This window comes from Vicugna pacos, chromosome 31 (genome assembly GCF_048564905.1).
Source record: "Vicugna pacos chromosome 31, VicPac4, whole genome shotgun sequence".
Lineage (NCBI taxonomy): Eukaryota > Metazoa > Chordata > Mammalia > Artiodactyla > Camelidae > Vicugna > Vicugna pacos.
In genome coordinates this window covers 10602058-10627071 of record NC_133017.1, presented here as the reverse complement: position 1 = coordinate 10627071, position 25014 = coordinate 10602058, and the positions used below count along the sequence as shown (strand labels likewise).

General features: G+C 50.7%; 2 protein-coding genes across 5 annotated transcripts in view; both read left to right on the top strand.

Moving 5' to 3' along the window:
• LOC116278414 (uncharacterized) overlaps positions 1-25014 on the top strand; it is a 94559-nt gene that overhangs the window by 69414 nt on the left and 131 nt on the right. The window contains exons 5-8 of one of the 2 annotated variants that reach the window (XR_012065919.1): positions 9608-9739; positions 13899-14041; positions 15702-15794; positions 18555-18640. Coding sequence is in view for 1 of the 2 variants with exons in the window: in XM_072952549.1 (XP_072808650.1) it covers positions 9608-9739; positions 18555-18640; positions 19974-20026 (271 nt within the window). In the remaining variant the exon portion in view is untranslated. Of the gene's footprint in view, positions 1-9607; positions 9740-13898; positions 14042-15701; positions 15795-18554; positions 18641-19973; positions 20033-25014 lie in introns of both variants that reach the window. The other variant, XM_072952549.1, reaches the window with a different exon arrangement.
• The window catches only part of LOC107035255 (coiled-coil domain-containing protein 144A-like), a 104275-nt gene continuing 99529 nt past the window's right edge, over positions 20269-25014 (top strand). For 2 of the 3 annotated variants that reach the window (XM_072952541.1, XM_072952540.1), the window contains exon 1: positions 20270-20476. The gene's annotated coding sequence lies outside the window, so the exon portion shown is untranslated. Of the gene's footprint in view, positions 20477-25014 lie in introns of all 3 variants that reach the window. The other variant, XM_072952539.1, reaches the window with a different exon arrangement.

Sequence of the window (25014 nt, the reverse complement as noted above, 5' to 3'; positions counted from 1 at the left end):
ATTTTGTGTTTAAAATAATCCTGGCTAGGAAAAGAAAATGGGTGAACATTCTGCACCTCCCGTGCCACCACACACACACACACACACACACACAATCTCTTAATCTTTCAATTTATAAATTTGCATTTTTCTTTCATAATGACTTTTCTTTCCCCTATTGTGAATTGTTTTTCTTTTCTCATTTGCTAACTTTGGAAAAAGAAAAATCCAGACATTGGAATGTCTGCGTTTGTTTAAGTCACAGTACTCTGTTCAATTTAATGAAGGGAAACAAAAAAAGGAAAATCAGAATGCTGGCCTAGATCTTTGTGGCTCTGGGATGGCCCCTTTTGGTGGCCATTGATATATACTATATTTGGAAAATAAAAGTAATTGGTGGTTCCACACTATTTTTAAACACATCAAAGTACAGAAACATGTTCTACAATTAAAAAATTTAGATCTATGAGAAAGAGAAATTGTGAGTAACATAACTGTTTTGTAGTGATTAACATACTATTTTCTAAAATAGTTAAATAAAAAGAGGATTTATTTATATTTAATGAGGTGGCGGTAATAGATATATGTCACACGGCATACTGTGCCAACAGAGAGCTTTTTCTAGGGTCTATAGAATATTTACAAGCACTGATTACAAAGTAGGCTACAAAGAAAATCTTAGCTTCAGGAAAGGAAACTAACCACAATGAAATATTTTAAAAATTAATAACAAATTTAAATATTTAAATATAGTCATAACTACAAAACATAGCATGCAAGCCAAAGAAATTTAATATGGGGTGAAAATTTAAAAATCATAGTTAACTATCATGGTGTAGTAAACCATCCTAAAACTTACTGCCTTAAAATGTGTCTGAAAACTTTTTCTGAAAAAATGTCGATAGTAAATAGGCTTTGCAAACTATGTGGTTTTCCTTGTAGCTGCTTAACTCTAGCACAGTAGCGAGATGGCAGCCATAGACAATACTTAAATGAGTGAGTGTGACTGTATTCTGAAAGGCCTTTTTCAATGTATATTGAAGGTTGAATTTCATGTTTTTCATGTTATGAGATATTATTCTTTTGCTCTCTTTCAACTATTTAAAAATGTTACATCCATTTTTTGTTGTTGTTGAAAACTTACAGGATTCGCTCTGTTAACAATTTTCTTGCACATTATACAGCAGTATTAGCTATAGTCATCATGCTACATCCTTAGTAAAAACTTAAGTATTTTATAACTGGAAGTTTGTGCCTTTTAACTATCTTCTTCCAATTTCCCTTCCTCTCATTCTTCACCTCTGGTAACCACAAGTCTGATCTCTTTTTCCTATGAGTTTCTGTTTGTCTGTTTGTTTTATTTTTTATTTTATTTTTTTTACTGCCACATATAAGTGAGCTGCCCCACAATGCTCTCTGCTTTTATGCCTTCTGGTCACGTGTCCGTGTGTGACCCCCCCACACACACACGCACCCTCCCCTGCAGGGTGGATGGACATCGGGACCGGGTTCTGACGTGCAGAGTGACGTGTGAAAATGGGCGTGACTTCCGCTCGTTCCCAGCTCCAGCGTTCCTTCTCCCTCTCTCTGTCTCTCTGCGCCTGTCTTGTCTCTCTCCCTCTCTCTGTTTCTCTCTCTCCCTCTGCCTCTCTGTGTTTCAGTCTCTCTGTCTCTTTTCCTGGATGTCTGTGCGTATACATTTACGTGCGTGTATGTGTATTTGCGTGTTTATATTGTTAGGGCCCAGGGCAGGTCACTTGTGAAAGTGCCTTGATGACATACTGATTCTTTTCATGTTACTGAAAAAAAAAAAAAACTTCTTTGCAAGTTGTGCGAGCACTTTGGTGGGGTCAGCTCTAAGGATCGGCACTGCCGGGGAAAGGCTGCTGCGCCTGTGTCCCTTTGATGCGTCCTGCACACTGTTTCCCTGGAGAGGAGTTTCTGTTCTCTCGTCCCTCCGGGGGATCTGCTGGGGCCTCTGCCTCCTCACGTTGTCACCAGGGCTGGCTGTCACCAGGCTAAAGACCTGCCAGCGTCATGGTGACCAGTGCTGTCCCTCCACAGTGTGTCCGTCCGCCCGTGTCCTCCCCCGAGAGGTCGAGCACATCTTAACACACACTGGCCACCTGCCCTGCCTCTCGTTGGAACCGCCCGTGTGTGTTCTGTTTGTTCAGAGCACTGGGTTTCGAGAGGTTTTTGGACCCCGGGGATATGTAGCCTTTCTCCAACCTTGGGTTCTGAGGAACGCTTCTTCCGGGTCGTGGTTGGTCTTTCCGGCTATATTTCTGGGCTTTTGCTGGTTTCTTGATTTGCTTGGTTTTGTTTTTGCCCCAGGGAAGAGCTAAGCATCTCCCTTCTGTCTTCTGCCTGTGGTGTCACAGGGGGAAGGGCAGTGCCTCCCCTGAGGTTATGCACAGAGTTACTGAAAGGGCTTCATTTTGTGCATCACATCTTTAGCCCACCTGGATTTCCCTTTCAAATAATAAAAATGCTATTTCAAGTGAAAACAAAACAAAACATCACCAGCCGCTGCTTGAACCATGTTGGCAGGCAAATGAAGCCATCTTGTATATGATTTCATTGATAGGGCACCCCCAGTATAGGTAAAAACCCGAGGGAGAAACAGGATTAGGGTTTGTTACGGGAGAGCGAGGATGTGTGGTGTGCTTTGGATACAAGCTTTTTGTTCAAGGAAGAAAGTAGGCTGAAACCAGTGGTGTTGGTCTCACGGTGTTGTGAGTGCACTTAATGCTCCTCGATTGTAGAACTTAAAGTGGGAAAAGGGTAAAGTATATTAGTATAAACTTAAAAGTCCAAAAGGTGATAGTGTAATAGAAAAGAACTTATGTGACTCCATATTTGATCTGTTGTTCTGGCTCTAACCCTGTGCCCCATTGCACCTGTTGTAAAACAATGTTGCCTTTAGTGCCTCTGGGAAACAGGAGAGCCTATTGTGAAGGCTCTGACCCTTTAAGGATATTAACACTTTTGCACTCCTATAGAGAGAAGTTGCAGAAGAGAAAATGATGTTGGTTTTGTTAGAGGTTTCACAGGGGCACCCTGATCTGACCCACGTGGACAGCTGCAGATCAAGACAATGGCAGACTAATGTCCTGGGGAACCATCTTTCCCAAATCAAACTTTAAGCTCCTTTTGTACTAAAAAGGGGAGAGGGTATGGTTGGTTGTTGCAGACTTCCTGGTGTAGGATTTCTTTGTTCTTTGAATGCTTTGTTCTTACAGCTGTCCACATGGGTCAGACAAAAAGGTCCCTGTAAAACCTCCAACAAAACAGAGGTGATTTTCTACTCTGCAAGTTGTTAACTTTATAGGAGTGCAAAAGTGTTAATATCCTTAAAGGTCAGAGCCTTCACAATAGGCTCTCCTGTTTCCCAGAGGGACTAAAGGCAACATTGTTTTACAACAGGTGCAGAGCCAGGAAGACAGCCTACAGAATAGGATACAGAGTGAAAGGAAAGGAATAGATCTAATAGGGAGTCAGATAGCTTTTTTTCTATCACAGAGCCTTTTGGTGAGGGGTAAGGGGATGTCTCTAGGCAGGTCCTCCTCTTCCCAAGGCTGCGGATCAGGCAGGAGCCCTGCCTCATTCACCATGACCGTGGACCTGATCTCCCGCAGAGTAAGTAACAATCATCATTGATTAAAATTACCTGTCAAAGTCCCTTCAATTACCTGTAAAGTGTAGGGGTGGTGTGGGGAGGCTGGCAGGGGATATCTCATTGGCCCATCGAAGGTCAGCCTCCCCAGATACAAGGGACCAGCTTTGTGGCGGGTTCCTAGGTGTCTTGGCCAACCTGGGCTGCCTGCTTTGCTCTCCAGCCTTGGGCTCCCAACGTGGAACTTTCAGAGTTCCCATCCCTCTTCCCTTTTCCCCTGGCACAAATGAACAGGATCCCTGCACTCACCCGGCCTGGGCCCAGGCTACTCACAGAGCCCCATGCACACAGCCAACAGCCTGCTGTCCATCCCAGGGCTCAGCTGCACCCTTGCCCCTACCCGGCAGGTCCGGAAGCCCAGTGTATCACCAACAGGGCCATCAACAACCCAAGGCCCAGGCCAGTGGCAGAGAGCCCGAGAGCACCCTGACCCACCTGCTTAGATGAGGTACAGGGTGCGGGGGTTAGGGCGCCGGGGCCGGAATTAGAACCGCCTTCAGCCCAGCCAGCAGAGCCCTGTAACTTTGGACACTAGCCATGCAGCTGCACAGCAGGCCAGATCCCTGCTGGTGGCAATCGCCATGGTGATCGGAGCCCTACTTCCCCGCCCCACCTGTGGGGTGAGGAGGTGAGCTCAGGGTAGGAGTGCACTCTCAGTAAGAGGGGATGCCACAGTGAGGGGGACAGGCTGAGGGGTGAGGAGCCGCTCGGTAGTAGAACTGACCTATCTAAGAGGTGAGGGGGACCATCTTGGGATGTTGTGTGAGCTTGGAGCATTGGGGCCATGTACCTAGAAGGGTGGAGTGTTGGGGCGGGGACTTTGGTGTGAGGAGGCCTGTCTTGGGGGTCCCTGCAGAGACTGGGCCTGGCGGGCAGCTTGAGAGGGCAGTAGACAAAGACTGAGAGTGGGGCTGGGCTGTGTGGCCTGGCACAGGCTGGTGGTGATTGGTCGGTGGTGGGGTGAGGGCTATGGGGATGAAGACGGGACGGGGCGGGGAGGGCAAGAGGTTGCGCCCGCCCCACGGCCCGGCCCATCTTCATCCCTTACACTTTGAGCCCAAGGCCGGTGGTCTGCGCTGCCAGGCGGAGGGGGAGGGGCGCGCACGCGCGGACGCACAGACGCGCGAACGCCGCAACCCGCCCAGTGCGCGTGGAAGCCGGGCGAGAGCTGGATTCTCCTGGACCAGCTCCCCGAGGAGAAACACGGTCTGGTGTCCGGGTCGCCACGTGCCCCTTGTCTCCACAGCCGCCGGGCAGGTAAAGGGGCGCTGATGGGGGCGCGCAGGTCGGGGAGCCACCGGTGAGGCCTGCCATGCTTTGGGGAGGCGCACAGGGAGGGGTGCGTGGGTGCGGCCCTCGCTGCGCGGCTCCTTAGGATCTTCAGGTGGGTCCAGGGCCAGTCACTGGTTCGTGTTGCCCCCCACCCTTTGGTAGTCCCTGAACCCCTCCGTGTTTGGGAAAGCGGGTGCAGCTTCGGGAGGTGGGAGGGTGCCTGACAGCCCCGGAGCACCTGCGACCTGCCCTCAGACCGTGGCCTGCTCCCAGGGGGCGGGTGCGGTGCGGTCTCCGGGCCGCGGCGGCTGCGGCCGCGGGGGCATGGGGGCTGCCCCATGCGAGCCCCTGGATGTGTACCCTAGTCCCCCGCGGCCTGGGTTCGGGCGGTCTGTGTTTCCCCATGTTCGCGGGGTGCACGTGTGGCAGGCAGCCTTCTCCTGGGAGGCGGGTGCGGTGCTGTCAGGTTGCGGGGGGTTTGGGGGGGCGGCGGCCTGTGCCTCCACTGCCGGGAAAGGGGTCTGCCCCTGCCAGCCTGTTGATTTGCTCCCATCTCCCGGCGGCCTGGCCTAGGGGCGGCCTCTAATGCCCCAGGTTCGTGGGACTCAGGTTACTGATCAGTCTGCTCCTGAGGGGCGGGCGCCGTGCGGTCAGTGTGTGGGGGCAGCGGGAGCAGCAGTGGGAAATGGGAGCAAATCCCCGCGGTCCCATGGGGCAGCGCCGATCCCGCCATCTTCGCCGCTGTCGCCCCCCCCCCCCCCCCCGACAGCACAGCGCTCGCCTTGCAGGAGCAGGCTGGCCTGTAACCTGTGACCCGCGAACCTGGGGTAGCAGAGGCCGCCCCCAGGACAGGCCGTGGGGGAGATGGGGACAAGTGGACCAGTTCACCAGGGGCAGTGCCCCTCTCCATGCCGCTACGCCAGCTTTGCGGGACCTTTGTTTCCAGGTCAGTTGGCTATTGGGAGGGAGGCAGGTGCCGTGCGGTTTGGGGGCGGCAGCGGAGAGGGTTGCTGTCCCCCGGGAGCAGGTGGACTTGCTCCCACCTCCCCCTGGCCTGTCCTGGGGGCGGCCTCTGTTGCCCCAGGTTGGAAGGACGCATGTCTTCATCTCAACCTGCTCCTGGGAGGAGGACACAGTGCAGTCAAGGGCAGCGTCAGATACAGGCAAGGACTTCCCAGGACTGGGCTGTAGCCCAGGATAACTAATTTTCCTTTCCTCTTTTGCTTCCTCAGTTGGTGGCTGTAGTGGTTTCTCCATTATAGGTTGTTACCAGCTATTGAACATAGGTTTTTGTGCTACACGGAAGAAACTTTTTTAAAAATCTGTTTTTATATATAGTGTAATATTTGTAAATCGTCAACTCCCAAATTTATCCCTTCCCACCCCCTTTCCCTGGTAACCATGAGATTGTTCACTAAGTCTGTTTCTGTTTTGTAGATGAGTTCATAGTGACTTTTTTTTTTTATTGCATATGTGAGTGATATAATATGGAATTTTTCTCTTTCTGGCTCATTTCACTTAGAATGATGACCTTTAGGTCTATCCATGTTGCTGCAAATGGTGTTATTTGATCCTTTTATGGCAGAGTAGTATTCCACTGTATAACAATACCACAACTTCTTTATCCAGTCATCTGTTGCTTCATTTAGGTTGCTTCCATGTCTTGGCTATTATATAGAGTGGTGCTTTGAATACTGAGGTGCAGGTATCTTTTCGCATTGGAGTTCCCTCCAGATAAATACCCAGAAGTGGGATTACTGGATCATAGGGTAAGTCTGTTTTTAGTTTCCCGAGGAATTTCCATACTGTTTTCCATAACGGCTACACCAAACTACATTCCCACCAGCAGTGTAAGAGGGTTCCCTTTTCTCCACACTCTCCAGCATTTAACTTCAAGAAGTTCTGAGTGATGGCCATTCTGACAGGTTTGAGGTCATACCTCATTGTAGTTTTGATTTGCATTTCTGTGATATTTAGTGATATTGAGCAATTTTATATGTGCCTAGTGGCCATTTGCAGTGTTTATTGGAGAAATGCTTGTTTAGGTCTTCTGCCCATTTTTGGATTGGGTGGTTTGTTTTTTGTTATTAAGTTTTATGAGCTGTTTATATATTCTGGAAATTAAGCCTTTGTGAGTCGAGTCATTTACAAATATTTTCTCCCGTTCTGTAGGTTGCCGTTTTGTTTTGCTTTTGGTTTCCTTTGCTGTGCAAAAGCTTGTAAGTTCAGTTAGGTCCCATTTGTTTGTTTATTTTTGCTTTTATTGCTGGGGTAGACTGTCCTAGGAGAACATTGCTGAGATGTATGTCAAGTAATGTTTTACCTATGTTTTCTCCTAAGAGGTTTATAGTGTCTTGTCTGCATGTTGAAGTCTTTAAGCCATTTTGAATTTATTTTTGTGTATGGTGTGAGAGTATTGTAATTTCATTGGTTTACATGCAGCTGTCCAGTTTTCCCTACACCATTTGCTGAAGAGACTGTTTTTATTCCATTGTATATTCTTGCCTCCTTTGTCAAAGATTAATTGATGAAAAGTTTGTGGGTTTGCTTCTGGGTTCTCTATTCTGTTCCATTGATGTATATGTCTGTTTTTGTATCAGTACATGCTATTTTGATTGTAGTTCTGTATTGTCTGAAGTCTGAAAGGGTTATTGCTCTAGTTTCATTCTTTTTTTTCAGTAATGCTTTGGTAATTCTGGGTCTTTTGTGATTCCATATACATTTTAGGATTATCTGTTCTAATTCTGTGAAAAATGTCCTGGGTAATTTGATAGGAGTCACATTAAATCTTTAGATTGCCTTGGGTACTATGGCCATTGTAGCAATATTAATTCTTCCAATGCAAGAACATGGAGTATCTTTCCATTTCTTTAAGTCTTGTTTAAAGTCCTTAGTGTTTTGTAGGTCTCTGCTTATGTCTTTCACTTCCTGGGTCAGATTTATTTGTAAGTATTTTATATTTTTGGATGCAGTTTTAAAACGTATTATTACTTTTGTGAAAAGAAATACTACTGATTTCTGTATGTTGATGTTGTATTCTGCTGCCATGCTGAATTCCATTAGCTCTAGCAGTTTGTGTGTGGAGCCTTTAGGGTTTTCTATAAATAGTATGTCATCCGCATATACTGGCAATTTTATTTCTTTTCCAATTTCAATCTCTTAATTCTTGTTTAATTACTATGGCTAGGACTTCCAATACTATATTGACTAGAAGTGGTGAGAGTGGGCATCCTTGTCTTGTTCCAGATTTTAGTGGAAAAGCTTTTAGCTTTTCACTGTACAGTACTGTGCTGGCTGTGGGTTTGTCATATGTAGCTTTTATTATGTTGAGGTATGTTCACTGTATATACCCACTTTGGGAAGACCACGGGCTCAGTGTGCTCAGGGGGCTGGGAGGATGGCAGCAGCACTACAGGTGTTGGGAGGATGGGGGCTGCCCCTTGTGAGCCAGTCATTTGCTCCCATCTGCCCCAGGGCATGGCCTTGGGGCGGCCTAGCTGCCCCGGGTTCACTGGACCCATGTCCTTAGGTCAGTCTGCTCCCAGGACGCTGGCATGGTGCAGTCAGGGGCGGGGGCGGCAGTGGCAGGATGGGGGCTGCTCTGTGCAAGCCCTTGGATTTACTCCTGTCTCCCCAGTGGCCTGGCCTGGAGGCAGCCTCTGCTGCCCCAGGGTTGCAGGACTCACACATTTAAGTCAGCCAGCTTCCTGGAGGCCTGTGCGGTTTGGTCAAGGAGTGGGGAAGACTGCAGTGGTGGCAGCTGTGAGAGTGGGACAAGGGAGGCTGCCCTGTGCCAGCCTGTGGATTTGCTCCCATCTCCCCTGCGGCCTGGACTAGGGGCGGCCTCTCCTGCCCCATGTTCCCTGTAGGCAGGTCCCCTGTAGGCACGTCCCCAGGTCAGCCAGCTCCCAGGAGGTGGGTTCTATGTGTCAGAGAGCTGGGGAGGGGGGCGCACAGGAGTGGGGGGAGCAGGGGTGGCAGCTGGGGGAGGGGGCCTGCCTTGAAGGTGCCAGTCTGTTTGCTCCAGTCTCCCTCAAAGCCTGGCCTGGGGGCAGTCTTTACTTCCCCAGGTCTCAGGACACAGGTGTCCCAGTCAGCCTGCTCCTGGGACGTGGGCACATCTCGGTAGAGGTGAGGGCGGGGTGCAGGAGCCACCTGACTACCACCAGCTGAACCCACGCTGCCAGCCTGTGGTAAGCCAACTGAGTGGGAAATGTGTGCCCCACCACCTCGGGCAGCAAAGGCCACCCCCAGGCCAGGCGTAGGGGGGACAGGGGAGCCTGGGGCAAATCCGCCGGCTCCCTCAGGGCAGCCCCCCTTCCCTTGCCTCCGTGGCCGCCGCCCCTGACTGCACCGGGCCCAATTCAAGCGGCCTGTCCCCAAAGCCCCAGCTTTGCTGGTCCGTGGTGTCGGGGACCTGCAAGTCAGTGCACGTAGATGAGGCTTTCTTCTCGTCGTGTTCTAGAGAGAGGGACGTGCGTGTGAGGTGCACAGCATACTGCTGGCCTGCCTGAGCGCGCGTGCCCTGCACTAGGCCCGTCAATGGGGAAGAAGCCGCGCACGTGTGGTCCTCGTGGCCGAGTGCGAAGGAGTTGGTATAGGAAGGGTAGTTGTTTTCACCGTGACGGTGGCGTGGCATGGATGCTGGCATCTAATAAAAAATGCTTTTTGTTTGCCCAGGTGCTTGAACCCCTCTGTCGTCCTGACGGTGACTCGTGGCGCTCTCAAAGACGGCGGGTGTGAACTGCTGGAACTCTCAGCTGGAGAGCGGGGAGAGACCAGAAAGACCCTGAGCGCTAGACCTCACCAGGCGTAAGTAAGAGGGAAATGACTCACGCCAGACCCCAGTACTAAGCTAGACAGTGGCAGCAAGAAAGTGGTGTGGCTGGTTGTCAGGTTGAGCCTGTGTCAGACTGAATTCCCGGGCAGCCGGGGACCTGTCTTGCGTTAACAGGACATCACAGCGAATGCGTGCGGCCCTCTGTTACGTAGCAGCAGTCGGCACCTGTTGTGTCCTGCTTCCCCACCAGTGTCGTGGATCTGGTCACCACTCCTAGCTGTCACGGTCATGAGCCAGAAAGGCTCCAGGCTCCAGAGTTGTGGGACGCTCACTTTTGGGGAGTGCCTGATAGATAGTCCCCCTGCACTAGGGCTGCCCGTTTCTGCAGACTAGAGTCCTCAGTGCCTCCACTAATCACTGTGAGAAAGAAGCTTTGATTACCACTTACTTGTGGCTTATACCTCGTTGTTGAGGGTCCTTTCACGGAGTAGGATTTCTTAAAAGCTTACCCACTGTAATTGTGAGCACTAAGAGAGCTGGTCTCTTTAAGATTGCTAGCCAGACTGTGTCAGGTAAGTAAGCTACAGAAATTGAGTGTTTTGAGAGCTGTGCTGATTCCTCGTGGTAATAGTGCCTGGCTGGGAGGATGAGACTCAGGTAAAGAACATAGAACAGCAGTGAGCCCTTCTTCACGAGCTGCGGCTCTGTGACGGCTGCAGGCTGTCTTAGGGAAGAGAACAGCTGCTAAAATTTTGGTTGTCTCTTAAATTACATTGAATAGAGATGCGTTTCTCTAGGACAGTGTTTCTCAACTTGATCCCTGGTCCAGCAGGGCAGCATCCGCTGAGAAGGGGATGGAAGTGCAGTTTCGGTCTTCACCTCAGAACATCTGAATCAGGAGCTCTGGGGACAGGGGCAGGGCTGGCAGTCTGTTTTTAACAAGCCTTCCTGGTGACTCTGATGCATGTTCACACTTGATCGTCCCTGTGATGGCCTCAGTTAACTGGGATAAACACTTTAAGTTTCGCATGCCAGCATCAGAATTTAGTGAGCTGAGCGCCCAGCCTCTGGGTCAGGCCTTTGTCACAAAGCTGTTAATTTGGGGAAAATTCCCTTTGCTTAGATGTAATCCCTCCTCCTGCAACTGAAGCCTCTTCCAGTAAAAATGGGGATGCTCTTCACCACCTTTATGACCCCAGCTCCTTCTCTCTGGAGCCCAGGGGCTCCCCCCTGTGCCTGTTGACAAGCTGCACCCGGGGTACAGGTGTGTTTGGGGACTGAGCCCCTCAGCCCTTGGGGGTGGCTTTTAGGGCACTCAGAGTCCCTTGTAATCAATCTTACTTCACTCTGATGGGCCAGACAAATCCTGTCATTTTCTCTGCTCTGTGACATGAGGAAAACCGTTGCTTTAGACCATCAACTTTTCTTCAGAAAGTTAGTTTCCCAAGCAGTCATTCTTGTGTCTTATTAACCGTCTTCCAGCTCTGTGTGTGAGGAGCTTTAGTTGAGGAATTCTGAAGAGAAGATAGGACTCCCAGAAGGAGCAGACTTCTTTTGAAGTTAAAGAGAAAATGATTCTTGGATCTCCAGTGAACAGCAGTTGGTTTTCTAAATAGTTCCTTTTGGCCCCTGGTGGTAAATCCAGCACTGCACTGACACAGCTTCTGTGTGGGCGCTGTGAATGGTGGGCTTGGGGAAGAGCTGGCCTGCAAGGCAGATGAAGCATAAATGTGGTATATTCGACTGTTCATTCACTTATTTGTTTTAACAACTACTACATAATTAGCCCTTGCTGCATGCAAGACACTGCTGTAGGCTGTGAGAATTCACTGTGAGAAGGTGCCTGGTGCCTACCCGCACAGAATTCTCTAATCTTTTAGAGAAGATATGAAATTAAAGAAGTAATTACAACACGATGTGACTGGTGCCTTGAGGTGGGCCCTCTCACAGCTCTGTCTCCCTCCAATCAGCTGGGCAGGAGCTCTCATTTGTGGGGGACAGTAATTAGGGGTCCCCCTGGCTGCTGTTGCAGGAGGGCTGTAGGCTGAGGATGTTCTTCAGGGGGTGACGCCTGGCCACATCAGCCCTGTCGGGGCCGCCTGGAGAGAGACTGCAGGCCGTGGCCCTGCCCCCTTGTTCCCTGCCACAAACTCAGAAATAGACTAAAATAGGAAAGGGCCAGATCCTACGGTTGTGGCTGCTGCAAAATGCAGGTTAGGATGCAAGGCAGGGTTGGGGTGGGGCCAGCGGCGCCTCCTTCGGCGTCTGACCCGAGGTGAGGGGCCCGACGTGTCTCCAGGGAGGCGGTCCAGCCCGCTCACTTTGGGTGACCACTGAGTCCTCACAGCCACCGGGGGAGTTGGTGCCATCATCCCCGCCGGTGAGGAGACTGCGGCTCCAGGAGGCTAAACGGCTGGCCAGGGGCCTCGAGTGGATGTTGGGAGTGCTCGGCCCTCCCCCAGCTGAGCTCCTGGGCTCCGGGATGCCGGCTGTTTCCCCAGACGTTTCAGCTGAGACGCAACACCGGGCTCCCTCCCCCCGACTCCCTGACCCTCAGCCTGACCTTTAAGTGGAGGGGAGTCAGCCGGCCTCCCCGGGCCTGGCTCCCAGCCCTGGGGAGAGCAGCACTTTGTGTGTCTATTCTCTCCAAGGAGGTAGTAGAGTTGGTCTGAGGAAGCTAGCTGTCCCAGGAAAGGAAGGAGAAGGAAAGGACGGCCTCTGATGCTTTTTGTGTGGTCACCAAATCAGCGGGCAGCCTCTGTCTTCAGGGACAGTGGAGACGGCTTGAAGCTAAGACAGCTGGTTGTTTTTCTTTCCGGGGCCCGCTGACTTCGGACAGCTGCCTCGATTTGCCCCCTTTATATAAGTCACTCCTGTTCCCATTGTCAGGCCATGATGGGGAGTAGGGTGAAGAGGAGGAGCCTGGGCTCTGTGACCTTGGACAGTTTATTTAGCCTCTCTGGGCCTCAGTCTCCCCATCTGTGAAAGGGGTGCAGCAGATCCTTCCTTGTCTGTGGAGTAAATGGGCCTAATCCTGTATCCACAGTGTGCGCAGCGCTAGTGGGTACTTAGTTAAATTGTAATCCTCAGGGACCTTATCACGTACTGGTTCTTACTGGCTATTTTGATTCATTTTCCTGGCTTGTCTTAGAACAGAGGTCCAGTGGCTTTTTCTGTGAAGACCCAGATAGTAAGACATTTGTGGACCATAGAGTCTCTTGGGATTATCTGACCCTGTCACTGTGGCCCCAGGGCAGTGACATATAATAAATAAGTATTAATAAAAATGGGGTGGCCCCCCTTGGCCCACAGGGACCGAGTTCGCCGCTCCCTGGGCTAAAGGGTCTTCTTCCTGGCGATGAGTGAGTTTGGGCTCCTTCTCATGTGCTTGCCGCCCCCTTAGGTTTTCCCATCTGTTAATCGCCTATTCATTTCCTTTGCCCATTTATCTGAGTTCCCCAGCTTTCTGTGATTGATTTATTGGAGTTTCCTGCCTATTCCGGATATTCCTACCTTGTTGGTTGTAGTCAGCAGAGTTGGCTTTGCGTCTTCGGCCTGCCTGTGGCCTTGCTGAGTGGAAGTCCTTACTTAACCCTGGGAGTCTTTGTTGGGGGCTCTTGTACATGAACTCCTTCTCTGCTCTAGGACAGATCTCTCCTGCATTTTGTTGTGAGCTTTAGTTTTCCTGTTCATGTTTAGGTCTTTAATCCAACAGGAGTTCATTGTTGTGTATGATGTGAGGCAGGGATCCAGTTTTGGTTTTTTCCCATGAGTGGGTCAGTTTCCCCTGTACGGTCAGTGGACTCTCCTGCATGTGACCATCCATCCTCCGTCATGTACTCAGTTCCCATAAACACAGTGTCCTCTGGTGTGGTTGCTGTTCTCTTCCGCTGGTTCTTTAATCTATTTCTGCTGTAGTTCCACACGGTTTTGGTTACGACGGCTTTGTAATATGCCTTTGTAGCAGGTGGGCAGATTGAGATTTTTCAAGAGATGTCCGAAAGCCAGACTTCTATGTGACATTTCCTTATGTGTTAGCATTGGCACCTGATTCCATTCAATAAAACACTCTGGTGACCAAACCAGAGTTGTCCAGGGGCTGGCTCCGGCCTGTACCCGCCAGTTGGCAAACACTGCCGAAAGCCCTCCACGTGGGCCTGACCCCATGCTCATGTGTCTGTGGGTTTGCAGTGCTGGAGAAGAGCGAGTTGAAGGATGAGTCCCAGTACTTCTGCTTCCACGCAGACGAGGAGATGGAGGGAGCCAGCAGCAAGAACAAACAGCTTCGCAGCAACTTCAAGCTGGTGGAGAGCATCCTGGCCAAGCGTCTGCTGGTAGGAGCAGAGCCCAGCTGTGGCCTCTTCCTTCCCAGACCCGCCTGCAGGCCTGGGAACCGGGCTGCCTTCCGGTTATGGCTCGAGAAATTGTGCTCAGCTTTGAGCACCCAAGAGGATGGGGGATTCTGAGAGGTGGCCGGCAACACCGCCCAGAGGCCAGGTCCCTGTCCTGGCCGAGACCAGCTGCTCGCAGACGAGACTGGGCTTAGTGGGCTCCCTTTCCTTCCCTTTCCCTCTCATCTTGTCCGCCCCACTCCCAGCCCAGCCTTGTGCGGAGAGGGTGGCCTCCTGAAATGGCTCCTGCATACCAGAGGCATGGGTCCTCCCCCCGCCACCCTGTCCTTGTTCAGTTGTTTTAAACAGCCTTGCAGTTAGCATAGATTTACCAGCCTGTTCAGGTATTTTACCAGCCTCACCTACCAAATCCTGTTTTTCTGCCTCTTGGTGGGCAGCAGCCCCCATCTTCCTGGCCCAAAGCAGGCAGTCAGGAGAGTGGCTTGGAGAGGTTAGGTCTCTTGCCAGAGCCAGAGTTGGGGCCAAAATCTGCCTAATATGAAGACGGCTCCATTAACTTCTCTCCTCTGGTACTAGTGGGGGCTGCTGTTCTGATTCCCACTTCCCCCACTATAAAGCCCACCAGCGCTCCCCATCACACCTGGGGTAAAACCCAGCCTCTCGCCATGGTCTACAAGACTCTACCTGCCTCTCCAGCTTCATCTGTGTGCTCGCCCCTTCCTGGCCCCACCTATCCCAGCCATTCTGATCTTCCTTCTTATCCTCCAGTACCTTGGAGCCTGACTCAGGGCCTTTGCACACGCTGTGCCCTCTGCCTCAAGCACTTTTCTCTACTCCTAATAAACTTCTGTTCCCACCTCATTCAGACCTCGGCTCAGCTATCATCTCCTCTGGCCCCACTGCCACGCCACATCCTGTCCCTTTAAGTGCTTTATTTTAACGCAAACTGCATATGATCCCTGCATCATGTTCTATATTTGTTTGTTTATAGTCTCTCTCCCCCACTAGACATTCAGCTGCACGAGGGCAGAAACCATCTGTCTTGTTCAGTGCTTTTTCTGAAGCCCAGTAAAATACCTGGCCCATATAACAGGCAGCCACTCGGCAAAGTATTTGTTGAATGGATGATTGCGTTTCCCTTTAATCCCACCGCCGCTGACCCCCCAGCCCCTCCCAGCCTCCTGTCGTCCTGTGCTGGGGAGGGACGGCTCCTCCCTGAACTCCTTTCCTGCCCCCAAGTTCTCAGTGGCTGGACATCTGTGGATCTATGTTATTCATTAACCATTATTGAGCACCTATAGTATGCCAGCAGGTGGGGAGACAGTGGTGCATAAATGAGGAGACTCTGTCCTCAGGTTGGGAGGAGGAAGGGGTGACAGGCAACGAAAAGTCAGCTAATAAATGGTCAGCCCCAGGCCGAGGTTCGAACCGGGTGGTGTGTCTTCAGCTGACAGCTAGGTATACAGCACCCACCATGTCCCCGGGCGCTGTCTGTGTTTTTCTCCATCCCGCTGCACCTCCCCCCACCCTTACCCCATGTACCTCTGGGGCATGAGGAGCTGGCATAGTCACGGTCCCGTGGGGGCCAGGGCTTCAGGCCTCCCTCCGTGCCTCACCGGTCTCTCCTGCCTCGGGCCCTCAGATCCTGCCCCAGGAGGAAGACTGCAGCTTTGACATCAAGGAGAAGAACAGGGCCGTGGTGGTCAAGTCAGTCCAGAGAGGCTTGCTGGCTGAGGTGAGGCCGCTCAGAGGGACCCCCGGGTGGGCTGTGTGTGGTGGGAGAGTGGGGCATTTCTCCTCATTCCTCGAGGCAGGCCAGCTCAAACTCCAGGAATGTCAGTGATTCCTCCTTGCTCATCGCCCTTGTGGGGAACCTGAGTCCAGGGCCATCTGGGCTGCAGTCCCTGGGGAGCTGGAACAGCCCCTGGCTCCGGGGTGCCCTCCCAGCACGTGCCACCAGCTCCCTCTGCTGGCCCTGTGTTAGAGGCGGTGTGCAGGGAAACGCCCCGAGAATCTGCATTAGTTCTAGTAAGGGACAAAATTAGTGGTCAGTGTTCAGTGGCTTCAATAAGGCAAGTCTGTTGCTCTGACTTGGATACAAGGCCTGGAGGAGGAAGATCAGGGATTCCGCCTTTCAGTTCTTCCCAGGGAGTGTGGAGGTGGCTGGGGGAGAGGCACCTGGCACCTCGTCCAGGTGCTCTGCTTGCTTCTGGGCAGTGATTAGGAATGCGCTGGAGCCGTGGGGCTTCATTTTTCTAGTGACTTCAGTGGTTATAAGGAGGTGGTTGTGGGTCTTGGTTTGGGGTCATCATCTCTTCGACTGTCCTGGCTAAGCCCTCGTGGTCACAAGGTGGCCACCCCAGTCCAATACCTCGTGTCCTCACATGGCAGGGCAGGAAGCAGGGGCCGACTGTGGCAGCCTCTCCTCAGGGAAAAGCATATTTCCCATTAGCACCTCCTGCAGGCCTCCCTCCATAGCTTGTTGGCCACAGTGGGTCTCACCAGCCTTGTAACTATTTGCCACAGAGGGGGATGGGGTTGCCCCGGTGGGCTCGCTGTGGTTATTCTTGGCTGCCAGGGCTCTTCTGTGCTGCCTAAGGGCATTCAAGGCTCTTTCGAGAGGAACAGAAGGGGCCAGTAATAATGTGCATGTCTCCCCGCCAAGATGGCCGGCCTGCAGGTGGGGAGGAAGATCTGCCCCATCAATGAGGCCCTGGTGTGTCTGCGGCCGTGCGCGCAGGTGGAGTCCATCTGCAACCAGTCCTGCTCCTGCCGCCCGCTGCGCCTCATGGTGGCCACCAAGGGCAAAGAGTGAGTGTCCTCAGGGGCAGAGGTGTCTGGTGACCTTCCTCTCAGGTTGAGGAGTTGCCTGAGCCATCATGGTTCCCTGCGGATTGGGCTCCTTCTGCAGGCCTGTGACACATGCCTTCGTTCAGTCAGGAGACATTTAGTGAGTGCCCTCTGTGTGCACTGGAGTTTTAGGCTCTGGGGAGCCAGCTCAGTCTGGATACATTCATTTCTACTCTTCACAGATCTCAGTCTAGATGGAGGGTAGAGCAGGAGACAGAAAGCAAAACAGAGAAGTAAGAGGCATCCTGAAGCAGGTGGTAGTAAGTGCGGACCAGTGTGCAAGTGCAAGGCTAGGGAAGGGGGTGAGCCGTGTGGAAGGATGGTGGTCAGGAAGACGCCACTGAAAACCCAGGTGAAGACCTGGAGGAGGTAAGGGAGGGAGTGAAGGGGACTTCTGGGGGAAGAGGGTTCCAGGCAGAGGAAATGGTGAGTGCAAAGGCCCTGGGGTGGAGCTGTGACTGGTGTGTTTGAGGAACAGTGAGCAAACTGATGGGGCTGGAACAGAATAAGTGAAAGAGAGGGATGGGCAATGATGTCAGCCTGACAGTGACTGGTGCACACAGTGAGGACCCTGAAGCTCCTGGGAGGCTCTGCGCAGAGGCGGGACATGATCTGATGGAGGTTCTGGCAGAACCTTTCTGGCCGCAGGTGGAGTCTAGATTATCAGGGGCAGAGGTGGAAGAGGGGGAGCAGTGAGGAGGAGGCTGGTGGCCCAGCCCAGGGTGGCAGCAGTGGGGGTGGTGAGAAGTGGTTGGGTACCAGATACAGGCACAGGGAGAAGCCTTTTCTATTTTAAAAGATGTGCATTTGGTTTTCACTTCTCCCTTCCATTTAAGGCAGATGCTCTGGGTTTTCTATTGATGGGAGTGATGGAATGTTTTAAATACGATTATTTGAGTAGAAAGGCAATTCAGTTTAGGGAAAATGAGATCGTTTGGTTGGTATGTGGCAGTGGCAGAAATCACCCAGGAGGAATGTACCTATTTCAAGTTTCAGAAATATCTGCGGTTTGAGGACAAGCCCCCAGGATGGCTTTATCTGGCAGGTGGGGACGATTCTGAGGCCCACTGTTGGGGGGCATGCCCTCAATAGGGCAGCAGATGGCTGCATTGAAGCCCCTGGATTAATGACACCCACTGTCCATCCCTAGGCAGGTGTCACCTGTGCTGCTCTGGTGTCCCACCCACAGAATGGCCAAGACCTGAGCTTCCAAACCATGTTCTGTAGGGGACACATGGACATTTTTCTAGAGTCAGCACCAAGATGTGCTAGGTCACTCGTCACCCCCCACCCTACTCTAGTCTGTGATTATGGGATAAAATATTCACTGGTTGAGGTGCTGGCCTGGCCACCATGAGGCCTCCCCTCACCAAGAGAATGAAGGAGAAGGTGTAGGAGGGTGATCAGGAATTTCTGTTCAGGGCCTGAATTTCCAAGAGCAGGCCAAGTGGTTCCGTTCATCAAAGATCCTGGTGCCGTGGGCTCTGGTTAGATCAGTTTCTCTATCCATTTGGAAAGCTTGGTGCTGCTGCTGTTTGGGGCTGGATTTCCCAGAAGCCTGGGAAGCAGGGACACCCCCAGGGTGGCCCCCTGGGCTATGGGGAGTGATACGGCTTCACCTTACGGCTGCTTTTGCTTGGTGCAGGGTCATCAAAGTCCACAACCATCCAGAGGCTCTGTGCTTCCAGATCCTTGGAGCTGCCCCACCATACGTCTATGCTGTGAGGAGAGGTGAGCCTGAGAAACAGAGGGGAGCTTTGGGAAATGGGTCTGTGTGTGTGGTAGGAGTTGAGAGGCAGCCAAACCATTTCCACCTGGCCCGAGCCTCTTGGTGTACTGTCAGCACTTACCTTCCTTTGCTTGAACCCAAGGCTTGCAGATGCAGATGCAGATGCTTGTGGGTCAGACCCATTACAGGTGGATAACTGAATGGAAGGCACTAGGGAGTGGTGAGGACTGTGACAAAGTGAAACAGTCCATCTGCATTTGAAAAGGGGAAGTTGTTGTTCTGCTCAAGCTCATTATTGCTAGGCAGGAATGTGGGCCTCCTCTGGTCAGGTTTGTTTTTTTTAAAAAGAAGCCAGAAATAGGAATTTGGCCAAATTTCTTTGTCCAGATCCAGCCCATAGGTCAAGCATTTGAGACCTCTGCTTTCTGTGTTGCCTTCTCCTGGCGTGCCATTTGAGGGGTTATTACTCTGTCCCAGAGAGGAAAGCAAATAGACCTTAGATACTGGGTTCCCAATCCTCTCTCCATGAGGGCCCACCTTTTAAAGCTGAAAGATTCATTGTCCACTCTTGTGGTCATAGTTATATTTTTAAATTGACTGAAAATGCATGTCATGCCAGAAAGCTACTGAGAATGTGTTAATACAGTGGGTTTTTATTGTATTTGTCCGTAAAGCAGTGGTTCTCAACTGGGAGCAGTGTCACCCTCCAGAGGACATCTGGCAATGTCTGGAGACACCTTTGTTGTTACAACTTGGGGTGCGGGTGCTTCTGGCCTCTCATGGGTAGAAACCAGGATGCTACTAAACATCCCTCTGTGCCCAGGACAGCCCTCACAGCGGAGAGTTCGCAGCCTGGGATGTCAGTGGTGCTGAGCTGAGAAGCCCTGCCTTAGAGCATCCACAGGGAAGGAGAGGTGTTTATGGGCGAACTGGACAAAGATATCGAAACAGCTGATACTTCTGGAGTCCTTACTGAGAGCTGGGCACAGGGCTGAATGCTTTGTGTGTGTAACTTACTGACTCTCTCAAGAACCCCACGAGTAGATGTTGTTGGTGTCTTTATTTTGCAGATGAGGACACCGAGGTTAGTGGCAGAGCCAGGTTTTGAACCCAGGCCCCTGGAGTTCAGGCCCATACTTTTCCCCATCACAGCACGCCCACCTGTTTGTCAGTCTCCTGTGCACAAAGCTTGACACACATTTGCATTTCTAGTCCCTTCATAGTAACCCACAGAAACCCCGGGGTCCAAGACCTACAGTTTGGGAATCATGGGATAGCTGGAAAAACATGCCCTTGGAGCCTGGGAGACCTGCGTTCAAACCTGGCTTCTCCTAGGTCTCTGGAGTGAGGTGTTCCTGGGCTCAAGTTCCGCCTTCCTGGCTGTGTGACCTGGGGTGAGCTGCTACTTCTCTGAGCCTCAGATTCTTCTGCAAAATAGGAACACCAGTCCCTGTCATGCCCACTGGAGTGGGGGGAGAGTGGCTCCAGGGTGGTGTCTGGGGAGTTGGGGTGGTGGGGAGGTTGGGGGACAGTGTTCATCTGGTTACTGGCCCTTGCCTGGCACTGCCCCAGCCTCTCCTCGCCTCAAGCACTCCCGTCCCCTTCAGGCTCCAAGGCTGCGGCCGCAGGGCTATGTCCTGGCCAGTGCATTCGAAGGTCAGTGGCAACAACGTGGTGAGTGATGGTGTGCCAGAGGTCCCAGAACACCTCCAGGCATTCCGGAGCCACCTGGAAGAGGCTCTTGTGAGCTACCCAGCGACCAAGGGGATCAGGGAAGCCCTGCTCATTGGGGAGAGATAATGACGGCCACCCTCCTTTCTCTGGGGAGAAGATGGAAGGTACCACAATGTTTTGGGTAGGGTGGCGCTGCCTGCCTGGGTGGGCTGAGCTGGGCTTGGGTTCTATGACCCCTCTGCTTCCCTAAACCTCTTGGCCTCAGTTTTCACAGCTGTGAAGTGGGTTTAAAAAGACCCTCTTTTCTTACCATGCAGGCACACTGGGCAAATAGTCACATTGATTGTAAAGATTGATCATATACTTGGGTTGTGGCCGGGCTTCTGTGGGGCATGATCCCATTCATTGGTTCATTTAATAAGTGTTTATTGAGCGCCTGCTGTGTGCCTGGCACATTTGTAGGCCCTGGGTCCCTAGGGGAGACAAGATTTCTGCTCCCATGGATCTGATTTCCATTTTCAAAGGCTCCCCACTTCCCTGGCTTCTGTGCAGAGTGTAGATTACGGAGGGTGAGCACTGACTGTGACTGGAGGTCCCTCAGGAAGGTTCCAGAGTGAAGTCTGGGAGGGCTGTCCAAAGGTGGTGTCACCAACAGGGTAAAAGCCTGAGTTTTGGAATCGGGAAACTGCACCTCATCCCGTCCCCTCCTCCCTGGGCTGCTGGCGTGGTGGCCGCCCCTCTTACCCTGCTCCCCCTCACAAGGCCTGTAGCAGTGGGCCTGTCACACCCACGAGGTTGCACAGGAGGCCCACGGTGAGGACCCCTATGGCAAGGGGGCCAGAGAGGAAGACCAGCCCAACTCAGGCAGAGGGACAGAAGAACGTTTGTGATTACACTGGGTTCACCTCGGTATTCCTGGCTCCAAAGGCAGCTGATCAGCAACCTTCTCTCCAGCCGCAGGCACAATCCCTCCTAGCCAGGTAACGCCGCGTGCTCACAGGGTCTGGGGATGGGATGGGGCATCATTCTGGGACTGCTATTCTGCCCACCAGGGGCTCCCACGTCTCTCTAGCCCAGCCTCAGTCCCAGACCCTAGCCCTGTCTTTCTCGCTGACACCCGCTGGATGTCTAACAGGCACCACACACTTAGTGTGGCCAGAATTGAACTCCTCGTCTTCCTCTGAGGTCTGTTCCTCCCCTCGGTGTCCAGTCTCCATCCGTCCAGATTCTCAGGCCCCAAACCCAGAGGCCTCCTTGACCGTTTTCCTTCTCCTCCATCCTGCCACCTTGGTTCCAGAGGCATAGCTCATTGCCTGTGCCTTCCCCGTGTGACCGGACTCTGACTGCTTCCCACCTCCATGGGGGAGGGGGAGGAGCCTGAGCCTCAGGACGCTCCTGGCTTTAAATCCTAGTCCCACTTAACATCTCTGAGCCTTGGTTTTTTAAAATTTATTTATAGAAGTGAGAATACCAACACAAATCCTCAAAAATGTACTCAGATTAAATGAATAATGTGTAGGCAAACACCCGGGGAATGGTGCTGGCTCCGTTTCCCTCTCCGGTGCACACCTGGCATGTGCTAGGCACTCAGTAACTGCTCCCTTCCCTTGGGAGGTCCTCACAGAGAGAGGGACGGCGTCTTCCTGGGTGCTTTAGACATTTACCTGCCTAAAGGCAGGAAATTGGACCAAATGATCCTTGGAGAGTTTTTCAGCTTTAAGAGGCTCTATTTACTGTTTTATCTTGGAGACGGAGTAATACAATAGAATTTCTTTTCTTACAATTTTTTTTTTATGGGAAAGATTGTCTAGTCAGGGATGCAGTGTTTGATACTGTGGTTTTGCTCAGTAAAAAGGAAGATGCAGAGTGTCTTGAATTACTATTTGAACTGCATTGAATTCTCGTGGGAAGTTAACGAGAGCTTAAGTTCTGAGTTAGCATCTTCCTAGTAGCTTGGACTGCACGGCAAGTCACAGCGTGTGCTCTGCACTCCAGCATTTTTTACCTAAGTAAACTCAAGGCAAAGTGACTGTAAAGGGGGAGCGTAAAGAGACTTCTGAAGGGCAGCGTGCAGCTTTGAGGAAATAGAGGGAAATAAGGTTGAGCTCAATTAGTCTTGGTTCTGAGCCACTACCTCATCACCTGTTGTTACCCCCGGACTGACTGCTGAGAACGTTGTTTAGCTGTAACTGAACGTTAACATTAACTTTTGAGAAAATAGTTTAATTTCCGACTTTCACTGCATGTTCAAGGAGGAGGAGACTGCACTTTTGGCATGAAAACTTTTAAAACTATTAGGAGGATTAATATTTGTGTAAAAACAATAACTTTAAGTAGAGTCAGTATACGTTTTAGTCCTCTCTAGTCATTCCTTTTATATATTGAGGATAAGCAAGGCAAAAACAATAAATAATTGGCCTGCAGTCATAGTCACTAGAAAAGAACTTTGAACTTTTAATAAAGCTCACGTCTGTGCTAGTAAATCCTAATTCCTGTCCTGAGGGGTAAGGAAGGTTGAGAAACGTCACTACAGAACTGGGGGATGCAGTCCTACAGACTTTCCAGAGCCTGGCCTGACTGAGTTGAGGATTTTCACGTTTAGGAGTGCTGACACCAATTTTACTGTACGCCGGAAGTCTTCAGAATTAGAGAATGCTAAATAATACGTAAAGTCCCTTACCCTAGACCTAGTGAAACAGGAACTTTGTTTATCCGTATTGTTGAAAATCCTTCGAGTGATTCTGCTGATCCACCCAGTTTTGGAATCGCTGGTTTAAGTAATAAGAGATTCTGTTAATACTTTGTGAGAGAAGGGCACGTGGTTCCTGTCTCCGTCCTCAGTCCACTGCATGCTGGCTTCCACGGCCACCTCATCCGCGCAGTCGCTCTTGGGCGGGTTACCCATGACCTCTGACCTGGGCGCTGCAGTGGGCACTTCCCTTTCCTGTCTCACCGCTGTGGCAGCATCAGTGCTGGCCGTCCCTCCTCAGTGCGCTTTGCCTTCCTGTCTCCCACGGCATCCGTCTTCCCTGGTTTTCCTCGCACATACATCCTCTCCTTGGTCTCCTTCATACCCTCTTCTTCCTCAGCCTGCTTTTAAAATAATGATTGCGTCCAGAATTCTGTGCTTTGACCTCATCTGTTCTTTTCACTTTTTCATACTGTCTAATACTGCAACCATCATCCACATGTGACTTCTACTGCTTTGAAATGTGGGGAGTCTGAACTGAGATGTGCTGTTAAGTGTAAAACAGACGTTGGATTTCAAAGCCATCGGAACAAAATCTTGTAAAATTTCTCATTAATGAATTAAAAATTTATTACACTTGCAATAATGCTTTAGATATATTAGGTTAAATGAAGTATATTATAATTAATTGCACTTGTTTCCAATTTTTATCCTGTTCATATTATATTTCTATTGGGTAGGAGTGTTTGATACGTTCTTCCTAGGGAATGTCTCAAACGTATTGTGGCTTTAACTACCATGTAAGGTGTTTTGCCGCTCAAATTTGTATCTTCTGCCCAGTTCTTTTTCCCTTAATTTTTGGGTTTGCATATTCAAGTCTTGATTGGATATTTTCTAAGCTCTTTAAACTGAACAAACAAAAAATCAGTTCATCAAACTTACTTCTCTTTCCTTTCATCCTATCTCAATTGAAGTATTAACCCAAACCCAGAAACTTACACTTCTACCCAGACAGTTACTAAGTCTGATTGGTTCTGTGCTACAACTCCTGTGATCATTCGTTCCATCTTTTCCTTCCTACTGCTGTTGACTTAGTTTTGCCCCTGATTTTTCTCATGAATAATTGCAGTGATTTCCTACTTGGTTCCCTGCCTCTAATCTGAAATCTTACTATTCTTACTCTTGTCTCATCTACAGAGTGATACCAGTAGTAATTTTAATTTGTATTCAATACAACTGACCTTGACACTTAAAAAAAATCCTTCAGTTATTTCCTACCATAATTAGGGAAACAAACAACCTAACCTCATTAGATGTGGTACCAGGCCTTCATGATTTATCTTAAGTTGCTATCCAGCCTCATTTCTTATCATACCCTCACATTCATTCTTTGCTTCAGTCATCAAAACTACTTGCAAATTCCTCTCCACGTTTATAAATGGATTTTAAAGAAGTCATAGGCTTCTCTGAAAATTCGATGAAGGTTGTTGAACCTTTCCTAGAAAACATACAGAATTTTTGCCTATATTTTAAGAAGGATCTTGGAACACCTGAAACTGGGGCAAGAACTATACTTTATATCCTTTTGTTTCCCAGGTATTTCTTCTCCTTTGTATGACAGTTTTCTTCTGGGTCATGTGGAAGCCTTGATCTCTATTCTGTTAACAATTACTGTGTAACAAATCACCTTGAAACTCGGGGACTTAAAACAAGAGCAGTCATTTTCTTAACTCTCTTAGTTTCCATGTGACGGTCAGGAGCTGGGGCAGGGCTCAGGTGGGTGGTTCTGGCTTGGTATTTCTCAAGCAGTTGCAGCCAAAGCAGGAACAGTGGGGGCTGGAGCAATCTGGGGCTCCCAGGCGTCGCTCCATGTAGTCTCGGCTTCTGCATGTGGTCTCTGAAAGAGTTAGTTTGGGCTTCCTCACAGCGTGTGGCCACAGAGCAGTCATGCTGGGTACGTGGGGGCTCAGGGCTCTACTAACACACGTGTTTCAGTGAACAAGGCAAAGTCGC